Source organism: Hoplias malabaricus, chromosome 13 (assembly GCF_029633855.1).
Source record: "Hoplias malabaricus isolate fHopMal1 chromosome 13, fHopMal1.hap1, whole genome shotgun sequence".
NCBI lineage: Eukaryota > Metazoa > Chordata > Actinopteri > Characiformes > Erythrinidae > Hoplias > Hoplias malabaricus.
In genome coordinates this window covers 16,409,778-16,422,806 of record NC_089812.1, presented here as the reverse complement: position 1 = coordinate 16,422,806, position 13,029 = coordinate 16,409,778, and the positions used below count along the sequence as shown (strand labels likewise).

The following is a 13,029-nucleotide window of genomic DNA, read 5'->3' as shown; positions in this document are numbered from 1 at the left end:
ATATTTGGAGGAGTTTTTCAAATTCAGAGACACTGCTTTGAATATGTGTCAAAAAAATCAGCCGGTGAAATATAAAGTCATATATCTTTGGAATAATGTCATAGAAAAGCTACTTTTGGCCTTGTCTATATTTCTAAGGTCTTATAAACTGTTTACTACACAGTTCATAATCAACGATAAGGCATTTCCAGAGGAATGATTGAGTGATTCATGCAGTAAATACGTGTAGTGTGATCCAGAAAGTCTAGATACCATTACTGACCAAACGGGGGCGCTGTGGACATTCTGTGTAAATACCAACTGTCCTCTGGATCTTACTACACACCTGACCTGACCGAGCACATTAAAAGTACTCGTGAGGATTGGACCCTACATCGCTTTGTTTTTTGTGATTTGTTTCATACACAACACGGACAGAGGCATGTGAATGGTTTTGAGTTTCTCCCGCTTCAGAACAGATTAATGTCTGTGGGCTTTTACGCCTCCAGCTGAAACTTGATACTGGGCTTGATCTTAAGCCCATTTAATTTCACACTTTTTCTCTATTGGCTTTGTGAACATATAGCTAGTCCAGACTCTATTTTTGGATATCAGTTTTTTTTTTTTGGAAATGCATTTTTCTCTTAAAGCATATATACTGTATGTATAAATATATTAATTAAAATGTTGTATTTCCATTTGAATACAAATATTGGTCATGGATTTCCTGATTTGCGTTTTGCTTCGTGTATGACTTTAAAAACAAAGCTTAAATCAGTTTTGGAACAAGCTGTTTGTTTTGATGAAGTACATTTACATTATGTTCAGTTTCTTGCAAATGTGTGTGTTTGTTTTTAGAAATATGTGGATTCAAGGATGTATTTGACAATATGTGTTTGATTCTGATGCTAAACGTGGAGCTATGGGACTGTGAAAACTTATTAAAAGTCTAAACCATAACATCCAGTCACTTTTCACATTCATTCATTCGTTGTCTGTAACCGCTTATCCAGTTCAGGGTTGCGGTGGGTCTGGAGCCTACCCGGAATCACTGGGCGCAAGGCGGGGGTCCTAGTTTTCTACAATGTTAACACATCTGTGGTGTTTGTCTGCTAGAAATCCTATATTGAGAAAATAAGCAATCAGTGCCGATGGCATAAACATTTTCACAAACAGGGGACCTCAGACAGTCAGTGTTTCTGATGTCACAATCCTATGGAACCAATCCTGTCAATTTGAACTTCAGCTTAAGTGCAGACAGAGGCATAGACATATGTGTCACTTGGGACTTTAAAAGCATCTCTGGGATTGAGAATAATCTCTGTGGCTTTTATATGAAAATATGAATTATGAAACATGAGGGGTTTTATGAATACAGTGTAAATTTAAATAACATGAGGCCTGCGATTTAGATATTGACAAGAGAGATAAAAGTGTAATTTCAGCAACCTCTTTATATCCAAAAACAGACAAATAGACATAAAGCATGGACAACAGACAGTCATATGTAGTGATTGATAAAAATAATCTTTCTAATCTTCTGGGTTCACATAAACCAGCACATTTTCGCGCAGGATTTTCAGCCATTTCAAAATATAATCCATTTTTTTCTTTTTTTATTATTTCTGTGAGACATTTTCCCATAAGTCCATACATTTCAAATTAGTCAAATAGTAAATATTAAAATGAGCTTTTTTATATAACTTTACTGTCTTTTCTTCATTGTTGTTACACGGATTAATCGGGTTAATACGTCATTATTATAACACGGTAATTAAGAGCAATCAGTCAGATGATTACAAACTGGAATATATGAGGTTCGGTGGAGGCCGCAATTTTCAGCTTTTAAAATGATCACCAACAGTTAGAAATCCATTATTAAACCTACATTTAATTTTAGAAGAATGAGGATTTTTTTTCAGTAATTTTTGATCTATGTTGCTGGGACTGTGCTTTATAAAACAAATCCTGGTTGTGTATTTGTTATAATAATAATGTTGCCTATTTTTAATTATATTTATCAGCTGCTGAAACAGCTGCTGTTGAAAATTAGTCCAAGTTTTGGAATACAGCTCCCCTTCTCTTGATTGGTGAAGGGTGAAAAGTTGCGGTGATCTTAGGTTTACAGCTCTCGGGAGTGTCTTCTCCTCTCTCTGAGCGCGCGAAGCTGTGTGATTCTGTGTGTGTGTGTATGTGTGTGTGTGTGTGTGTGTGTCTGTGTGATAAAGACCCCTGTCTACGCGTTATCGGCCTTCCCAGGAATTTCTATAAAATTTCATTCAATTCCTGAGATTCTTTTGAGCATTCCTGATGTGAGGAAAGTTTCCAGTTAAAGAGGAAATAGAATGTATTTTTAAAAAATATTCGTTTGGACTCTTTAGAAATGGCCATGATTCAGCCAGCATTCGGAATTAAATATAAAACGAATGATGAATTCTTTTGTAATTTGTGATCTTAAGAACCCATTCTTCTGAGAATTCCCAAACTCACAAGGAAAGGGCCGAATTCTTTCCAACATTCCAAGATCGAGCGGACCCAATTCCTTGGAACACTCACTATAAAGTGTGTGATGGCTCAACTCTTTTGGACATTTCTGTAAATTTAAATCTGCTTCAATCTATGTTATATATTTATGTTTTTTTTGTTTTTTTTTTGAGGGGGGTGTATTTATTTTTTGTTATTTTTATTACATTTGATGCTGTTTATTTAGATATTTTAAAATAATTCCCTACATAATTCACAAACAAGTTCTAGTTATTTAAGGTTATTATTGCTTTGATTAAAGATTTAACGATTTGACTTTGAAAATTCCTAACGAGCCTGGTTTGGATTATCTCGGCTTTCCCAGTTCATATCCAAGCCTAAATTGTCTTTTCAGCACTGATTTAATATCGTCCAGCGTCGCCAACTACAGCTACGATACAAATCTGGTTTAATCTCTAACTCCAAACAGGATTCATTCTTCCTGGCATTCCCAACTAGAGCAAAGTGGTTTAATTCCTTTGAACATTCCCGGCTAAACGCTCTCGGAAAGTCTCGTAATTCCTGTGATCATTCCCAAGCCCAGATGCAGTAGGAAGCTGTATTTTGCCCCTAGTGCATCTCCTCCTCGCGCTGTTGGACCGGCAGCAGCTCCGCCTGCAGCTACAGCCGCGCTGGAGCCTCTAACAGCTCCCCGCCTCATTATGGCAATTATTTTACTGCAATTTAAGCCGAGCACAAAGTCCCGCTTTGAAAAACCGTCTCGAGCTTGTAATTCCTCTTTATTAGTGTCTCCGCTCTGTTATTGAAGCCCCCCCCGGGTCCCCTCCCCGCCCCCAGCCCCATTTAACTACAGACCGCTCTGCTGAGGAATGTCAGCGCGGAGTGACGCTGGTTTACAGCCCAGAGAGGCTTCGGTCGTTCAGAAAAAGAGCGAGGAGTCAACACGAGCCCCAGCTGAATCACTGCGGCAAACATCAGGGCGAGATGGCTTCAGAAAACTGCGAGTGCAGCAATTTCTTATTCCGTTTACATTTCACTTTGTTTATTCAGTGGTATTTATTATATTTCTTCACACAGAATATTCACCAATGTTAAAGGAACACTGTAAATGTACAGTGACAAATTTAACACTAATACTGTTGATTAATACTAATACCGGTGAATTTGCTGCTTTGCAAGTTTATTATACATTTTCACTTCTTTATCGTTCACTAGTCGTCTGTTGCACTTGTCTAAGAGCCCAAATCTGCATTTAACAGTAGTTACTTGGGTAAAATAATGACTTAATACAAATAAGTAACCACCCCCCACACATTATTGCTTTAATACAAACCTTATGATTTGAAAAAATCAATTAAAAATATATGGATGTTACTGTTGGAGTAAATAGTACCCACCTCTGGTAACACTGGTATGGTATGGTACATAACCCTAGCCCAACATTGCTGATTTATGGCATTACTGACACTGAAATTTCTATCATCTTTTTCCTGCCCAAGCCCACAGTCCTGCCTTACTGATGTGATGTGACATGTGTTGCTGATCTTATAATTCTAAAATTATTCATCCTCTGCATAGAACAAAGTAGAAAATGCACATTTATATTTGAAATAAAAATAAATAATGTGCAATAACGTTTTTACATGACACTTTTTATGGTTTTAGGACATGGTAAAACACACAGCATATGAAGAGTGTTTATTTGTAGAAGTTGTGTACTTATTACTGAAGGACTAACATGCTCCCATCATTTGTTTTCAGTCTATAAATGATCTGCTTTTAGATGATTTGGGTGGTGGATTATTCTCAGCGCTGCAGTGACACTGACATAGTAGTGGTGGTGGTGGTGGTGATGGTGTGTGTGCTGTGCTGGTGAGGGTGGATCAGACACAGCAGTGCTGCTGGAGTTTTTAAAGCCCTCGGTGTCTCTGCTGGACTGAGAATAGTCCACCGACCAACTGTGTCCTGTGTACACTGATGAAGGACTAGAGGACGACGAACACACAGTGTGCAGCGACAGATGGGCTACTGACTCCCTCTACAAGGTGGACTATCAGATTGCTCTGATAGACTTAAGTTTGGGCATTTTTTAAATACAGATTGAGCAGAGCAATATCTACGGACTCTGGGAGTGCTAGCCCTAGCATGTTTCCCCTCTAGCATATAGCCCCTACACGATATTCCCTACTTTACTCACTATATAGTGCACTATTATAGGGAACTGAAATCATAGTAGTGAACTTATAGCTTTAGGATACCACCTAGTGGCTACAGGTGGTATCGCTACACGAGGTGAACAGAAAAAATCAACTGTTCAACGATATGTGAGTGTGTGAAATGGGGCTAAAACCTGCTGAGCAGTTTTCTTTACAGGAAATAACGTAATTAATTTAAAACACTATTAGACACGTTTGTAATAGCCACTTTGCAATAGACAATTGCCTTATTGCAAAGTGCTTTTAAATGTAAAACAAGTTTTAATCATCAGTTTCTTTCTGTTTTTCCAGCTCTGATTCTATACTAGGGTTTTATTTATGCTGCCATTCACTGTCAGAGTCCAATCAGCTCAGAGTTTAAAGAAGATTACTGACTTAAGATCAAACTGCTAACATTTTTACAGTGAGTGCTTCTGACTGATTTATTTTCCTTTAGTCAATATTCCATCTAGTCCCACTTTAACAAGACTCGTATTATTAGCACATAAATCTGAGATCAAAGAGTAGACCCTCTAATAACGGAACATCAACAGGGTCAGTTTGGTTTATGTTTAAGTTAAAGTTACTGCTGTTTATGCTACTTAACTCTTGTAAGAACTTTAAAATAGACTCCATTCATGACTAAAGGCTTACACTAAATACAGCTTATATGCAAAACATAAGACTCTATAGATTTATTACAACTTTCTGACATGAAACTGAGCAGTTTAAGCCCCATTTCTGTTTTTGAAAATGCGGTGAAAACACTGTAGTAAGGAAAATAACCAAAATTGCTCTGCATCATGAAACAAAACACGAATAAACAATTTATTGTTAATTTATTCAACAAATATATTCATAATATAAATGGTAATATTTTCAAATATACAATATTTTACAGTACAGAATATCCCTTTCGAAGGGAACCATTTGGAAAAAACAGTCAGCGCTGTTTATTTTAAAAGGTCTATGGTCTGTTTTTCAGATTCAGATTCATTAATAATTAGGTTTGTATTCATTTTCACTTATAAACGCATTGCTATGAATGCATATAAATAAAAGCGCATGGAGTTTCTAAGATGGAGTGCACGAGAGTTCTAGGTGATAGGGCAATTGTTGCAACTCAACCTACCTTTGGGTGCATGATGTGTGAAAGGATGTTTTAGTTTTGGAAGTTTTTTTGAACTGAAAAATTCTCTCATCCACAAATTTAATCATGGCGTTTTTTCCCCCATCTGCAGACTGCACCATTTCTACTGAACTGAAAATGCACAGAGCACTTTATGCTGCATTTAAACAGTATGCTAATTAGGCAAATTTGCAGAAGTGTATCCTAGAGGATGTTTTATCATTCTTACATAAACAATTTCATCAGGGGTACCCAAAACTTTGCCTGCCGCTGTGTTTTGAACTACTTGTGGCCTACTGGCTCCAGCGCAGTGATATGTGGCAACATAATGTCCCGTCCCTTTTGGCTCCTTCATGGCTAGTGAGTTTATGTCCAGCCACAGTGCCTTTAGTCCCCGCACCAGGCTGCACTTTCCTCCAAGGAGGAAGGATTAATTTGTTGGCAAAGGTCCTACGCACAAATCAGGAGAATACTTCAAACATAAACTGTAGCTGAAACCGATGACCAGCTTGGGCTCTACTTGATGAACACCGATCACCACATTCGTTCCGATTACTTCACCCGTGGGTAACTGGCCATTTTCACAACAACACATGCCCTGCCAGTGTTGACTGGTCCACTGCTGAAAGAGAAATGAGCTTCAGCAGCTGCTTTCAAGTGCCTGTGGGTTTACAATATTCCCAGAGTGTGAATTTATTCAAGTTTATATCAGAGCAGAACAAGGAGAAACACATGTTAACTGCACTCAAAACATGACAGTGAATTTTCTTACCTTTTTTAGGTCAAAGGTTTGCATGAAATTAAATGATCTACATATAAAGACATAATCTGAGTAACACCTGAGTAACTCTCTAATTCTCTAATCATATCTTTGGATACAGATGATTTAATTTAATGCAAACCTTTGATGTAAATATATATATTATATATATGACAAAGTGTCGTTTTGTCATGTGTTCTCCTTGTTCTTAGTTGAGCTCTGATGTATACGTGAATGAGAGTAGTGTTTAATATTTATGTGATCTATTTTTAAAAATGCTATAAAGGGTTCTTATAGCGATGCTATAGAAGAACCACATTTGGTTCCATAAAGAACTATTTTGGCCAAGAAATTTGAAATTTTAACGGGTTAAAATCTCTTTAGAGGGTGACTAAAAAAAAAAACAAACAAAAACAAAAACCCTTAAAAAGTTTCTTCACGCTGACATTTCTGACAAACCTGTCCTTTATGGTAACAAACAAAAGTGGAGTTTTCTATGGCATAGCTCAAAGTACCTTTTATAGCAGCTTGATTTTTAAGAGTGTGTTTTTATGTATGCTCTACTTTCTTCCCCTAAATTTCAATAATGATGACGCCATAACTCCGCCAAAATAAAAGCCCTGAAGGGCTGTTTGTATCCGGTGCCTTTTGATGGTGACCACTTGAAAGCAGCGCGAGCCATACCCCGATTATAAAAGGTACTTCTGACCACGTGTTCGCCCGTGGCTCTGACCAAGTTTAACCGCCGCCTTTTAAGTGGCCCCCAGCCTCATGCCAAGTGGTACATGCTGTATCCCACGTGCGCTGCGTAGAGTCCCGCGGGCGACACGGGCACCGCGTGCCTCTGGAAGGCATGCGCGCTGTAGGACGCAGGCACGTGCGCGCCAAGTGGAAAGGAAATCCCGAAGGCCGGAGGCAGCATAGGCTTGGAAGCCATCTTCAGCTTCTCCAGCTCGGCCTCCTGCAGCCGCTTGGCCTTCGCGCGCCGGTTCTGGAACCAGATCTTCACCTGCGTCTCCGTGAGGCTCAGCGAGCTCGAGAACTCTGCGCGCTCCGCGATGGACAGGTACTGCTTCTGCCGGAACTTCCGCTCCAGCGCCAGCAGCTGCGAGGTGGTAAATGGTGTGCGGGGCTTCCGGTTCGTCTTGTGTTTTCGCAGGGGGCACGCGGGGGGACTCAGACGCCCTGAAAGAAGCGCGAGAGAAGGTCAGTGCGCGTTCATGTCACAAAGTTATGCATTCATGATGTGACTCGCTTTATATTTACTTACGATAATTTACATTTATATTATACATTAATAATGTCAATACAATTAATACCAGGTGATTAGATTTAGTAATGAGTTTATTTAGGTTTAAGGCTCATTTCCCTTCAGTTTACTTTAATCTCATAATTACTAACCTCCACAGTAACAAAACAAAGAAACAATGCGGTTTTAATTGATTGATATTAGTTTTGTAATGGTGCCTATTGTTTTGTAATGGCATTTGTTTTTCATCACTTCTTTTACATTGTAATTGTTTAGTATGTGATTTGAGGTGTTGAAGGTGTTGCAGCTAGTGGTCTCTAAAGGTAATCATTACACCAATATTTGTTACAAAGCAAATCTTCCAGGTTCTAGTTAGTCTCCCCCAAATAAGATCTGAGTCAAATCAGATACACGGACAAAAAAAAATGTTGAGTTTACGTGATACAGATACCTACAACATTATGTGCATATCACAAGCAATAATGCAGTTAATTTATGCAACCATGCAAAATACTGATGGACATTACGATAATTAACTGTACCCTGATATACAAATGGCACAATATTTCACATTTTTCTGAGCACTGTACACATGTGTTTTATTGAACTAAATATAGTGAATCACGTTTATTAAAGCCTTTTTTTACTTGTAGTGAAGCACTTTATAACAATATTGTTTCTATATGTGACACTGCTGGGGTGTATTCTCAGTGACACCTCAGAAAATTTGTCTTAATATATAACAAAACATGGTGATTCATTTTCGTTGTTGCCATATTGCCCACCATTTATTAAATATTATTAATGTGAAGATTTCATTACAATACAATTACAAATTGCACTTAAGTGACATGAGGGGAAATGAACAGGACCAGTAATGCATACAGACTTTATAAATATCAGCATATATAATTACATATTTACATACACCAGCAAACACACACACACCAGCACTAACAAACACACACAACCAGACTGACACATCCTAAACAGCACCATTCGTCAACACACAAACACACACACTCAAAATTAGACATGGTGTATTTATTTGGGAAATTACAAATGTATTCACAATTTCTACCTAATTTAACATCAGAATGTAAACAGCATCATTCTGTGTTGGAATGGTGCATTGTAAACAAACTTACTGACTCAGGGGTTGTGATCAAATCCAGGGGTCAACACAAACATTATTTATACTTTACAATTAGCCTTCAAGTTCTATTTTTATTTTATTATTATTTTTATTATGTGCTATTGTTACTGGCAACACAACAGTGTCAATTAAACCTTGTATTTGGGGAAAATTTCAACTCCGCCAAGACTTGATTGCAGACAAATTTTCACTCAAAAATATTGTAAACAAGCATCTCACGCATTGAGCAGCGTTTTCTTAACGTTTTTAACGGAACACATTCCTGTGATGTTTAGAGATTCTGATCTGGTTCCAAACCTTAACGCAGTGAATAATTCTGACTCGTGAATAAATTTTAAACCATTTCTGCTTTACACTGAATGTTTAATGAAAAATATGTTGAATCATGGCAGTATATTAAAATCAATATTTGAACATTTTAATTACATTAATGGCCCAAAAATTAGCACGCCATTTTGGGAATATGTACAACAAATAATGCACATATAAAGCCTGTGCAACATTACGGCACACTTGCAAGTTTGAGTTTTCCATTAAATTATTGTGAGAACTGTTTAACCCAAACTATAAATATGCAAAAAAATGCTATATTTCAGTTTATGTAGAATAATGTTTGTAAGCAAACGGGTTTAATTTTATAAAGAAGCATCAAAAAGCTTCTTCGAATAAACGTTTACTTTGCTTTGTTTATTATTACAAGTATACGTGAATATTCATCATAAATTATTAAAGTGGAAGTGCCAGATTTAGCAATAGTGAAGTCCCAGGTTGATGTTGATGTTGGGTATAATTTTCTCAAATGATTAGAAACATAGATAAGCAAAAAGCCAAAATAAAAGTACAAAAGTACTCATTTTTTTCCATTTTAAAACTCACTTGGTGGTGTAGGGGAGAAGCGAGGGTTCTGGATCCAGGAGCCTCTCTCGGGACTCTCCGCCTTCACCGCCTCCATAATCCCTCCACCCGAGAACGAGGACCCGAGCGGCAGCGGGGACACGGACGGATCTCCGCACGGGCTCGATGCGCTTGAGGCGGCTGAGCGCTCCGCTCTGCTCGGGGTTCGCTCCGACATCAGCGCTTCCACACTGAAGGGCAGCAGCGGAGCCTTGCGTTTCATCTCCTCCTCACTCTTCACTCCAACGCAGCCGGACGACATGGAGACACTCGGGGCCATGCAGAACCGAACCACGACCCTCGGGAACTTTCCTGAAGTTTCCAACAGCAGTTTTAAACCCAACACATCCACACGGATTTAGTTAAAAAAATTCACCGCGCCAACTTAATAAGATCAGAAGGAGCCAATCACTGCGCGTGGAGGATGCCCAAAGAGCGGTATGGACCAATCAGCAAGCAGGCAGGAGGGGCCAAAAACTTTCATGTCCAATCACTGCGCGCTGATATAATGAAAAACAACCAAAAGTACGTTTTAACAACAAAAGAGTTTTGCAACAAATTGTTGGTTTCTGGGGTAATAACCCTAATCGGCGCATAGGGGGCGTGGCTACAGACCATAGGAGTGAAAAATAACTTGAAATGTAATTTATTTTATATATGATAAGTTTAGTTTTTTTACATATACTATTCTGTTTGGATTTTGGAGTTAATAGACACATCAGTATTCCAATCAGTGCATGAAGAGGAGGGACCAATAACATCACAGTCCAATAAGCATGGAGACATAATGAAAAAGAACAAAGGTACATTTTTATTTATTTATTTATTTTTAATTAAATGTTAAACAAATGGGCATTGCAACAAATTGTTGGGTTCAGGGGGTAATAATCGGGGCCTAGGGGGCGTGGCTAATGCCCACAGTAGTGAAAAATAATTTAAGTAACTTTTTTTTGGGCTATGTATAAAGTGTTTCCCAACAGAATAGATTTGCGGTTAATAGATCAATCAGCATCCAACAAGTGCATGGGGAGGAGGGACTGTAGACCACCACTGTCCAATCAGCAAACGTGTATAATAAGAACGATTTAGGCTAATCATACCTTTTAGGCAGCTAAGGGTTTTGCAACAAATTTAATTAAATTTGGTGTTAATGCCAATTAGTTCACAGAGAGGTGGGGCTATATACCTTCACAGTCCAATCAGCGCTATGGTATAATTCACTAGCACTGGTTTTAAGACTAATTAGGTTCAATCTAATGCTAATAGATGATTCAATCCACGAATAGGTGGGAGGGGCTAAACTCTACTTCAAGCCAATCAGGACACAGGAGATTTGATTTGAGTCTTGCCCAAAAAGCTCGGAGGTAAGGTCCAATCAGAACACACCAAAACATCCCTATAGTGCAATCAGCACAGTGGTGGGGCTTAATTCTTCTCAGACAGGTTGGGGTTTGACACGTGATTTATTTCACAAAATGAAGGCATAATGACTTCGTCATTGAGAGATTATGATCTATTTAATAAACCCTTTATTAAAAGTCACATTTTTTTGTTCAGTTGTTTTGTTTTGAATGTTATTTCATGCACCTTTTCCTTTCTCTTTATGTTGTTTATTTAATTCATCAGTTTTTCTTTTTCTGCCTTTCTTTATTATTATATAATATAGTCTATCATTTGTTTTTTCTTCCTTCCGTCCTTCCTTGTGTGAACATTACACATCTAATCCTCTGAGGCTTTGTTTGGAAATATTACCTGACTGAGGATTATTAACTTAAGCACTTTTATTTTATATTGCTGATCCCTTTATTTGTTTTACCAGAGTATACTGAAGTGTAATGAAGTATAATTGACAATATTGGAATATATTGAAGTATACTGGAGTACACTGAAATACACTGTGGAGAGACATATGGAAGTATTTTCACCTACAAAAGGGGGCACTGCGGAAAAGTTGGGACCATATGACAATAACAGAGTATAGTGGAGTATGTGTGAGTATACTCAAGTATAATGTAATGGAGTATAGTGAAGTACAGTGGTGTACACTATAGTATATTGTGGTATAATATAATGCAATAGAGTATAGTAGAGTATAAAGTTATGTAATGGAATATAGTAGATTATAATGTAAAGGATTATAGTGGAGTATGCCAGTATACTGAAGTATAATGGAATATGTGTGAGTATAGTGGATTAAAATGTAATGGGTTACAGTGGAGAATAGTGGACTATGTGTGAATATACTGAGGTATAATGTAATGTAATTGGAGTATAGTGTAGTATACTGGGGTATAATGTACTGGAGTATATTGAGGTGTAATGGAGAATAATGTATAATATTTGAGTATGTTGCTGTGGATCTTCTGCTTCTTTGCTGCTGAAAATCTGGAAATGTTGATGGGGTAAAGTTTTATTGATGGTTTCAGGCTGCAGTTGTTATGAATCACACACACACACACACAGTGTGTTAGCAGTAATGACCGAGCCCTGAGGAGGATCAGTGGCTCTTTCCTTTTGACTGGAGCCATTAAAGGGAGGAATTATGGGAACTAGAGACTGGAGGGGTAAGTGTTTCAGGGGGTGAGGGTTAACTGCCCCTGCTGCTCACTGACACACAGCCTCGAGATTTAAGAGCAGGCATCAGTATCTTAATAGAAACATGCTCACACGAGGGGAATGATTTCTGTTTTCATGAAGGTTAAATTAAATTTTATAGAGGCTGATTCAGGCTCTAATGGCCGCAGTTCCTGCCCCCAGCACTTCTGCATCGCAGCTCACTCCCGCAGTGTTTCCTAAAGTCTTATTTTCTGCTTTTTTTCTTTTTTGCCAAAATCTAAACCAAACTCATGGGCAGCTGCTCTGGAAAGTGGCCTATAAACAAATGTTAGTTGCGGCTAGGTTTCGTTAACTCTAGCAGACAGGTTGGTGTAGATTTAAGGCGCCAGCAGCGGGAAGATCAAGAGCCTCCACTCTACAGAGTCCAACCCTTCCCCAGCCTCAGGACACGGGCCCGTTCCACCCCAGAGACCCGCTTCACTAGCCTAGCATGACGTTAGCAACTTCTCTAGCAAGAGCAGGAGAGTTTCAGCAGCTCTGGGTGAAAAACTCCTGAGGTTAGTCACTGTGAATCTGAGCAGGGCTTGAGGGAGAGCAGAGCTGGAGGAGGCTTTTCCCCACAGTGAA

General features: G+C 38.5%; 1 protein-coding gene across 1 annotated transcript; it reads right to left on the bottom strand.

Moving 5' to 3' along the window:
• Nucleotides 1-7,316: 7,316 nt before the first annotated feature.
• msx1a (muscle segment homeobox 1a) lies at nt 7,317-10,153 on the bottom strand. Its single transcript, XM_066642165.1, has 2 exons — nt 9,829-10,153; nt 7,317-7,732 (listed from the first exon to the last, which is right to left on the bottom strand). Exons 1-2 carry the CDS (start codon nt 10,124-10,126, stop codon nt 7,317-7,319), a joined length of 714 nt encoding a protein of 237 aa, XP_066498262.1. The 5' UTR covers nt 10,127-10,153.
• Nucleotides 10,154-13,029: the final 2,876 nt, after the last annotated feature.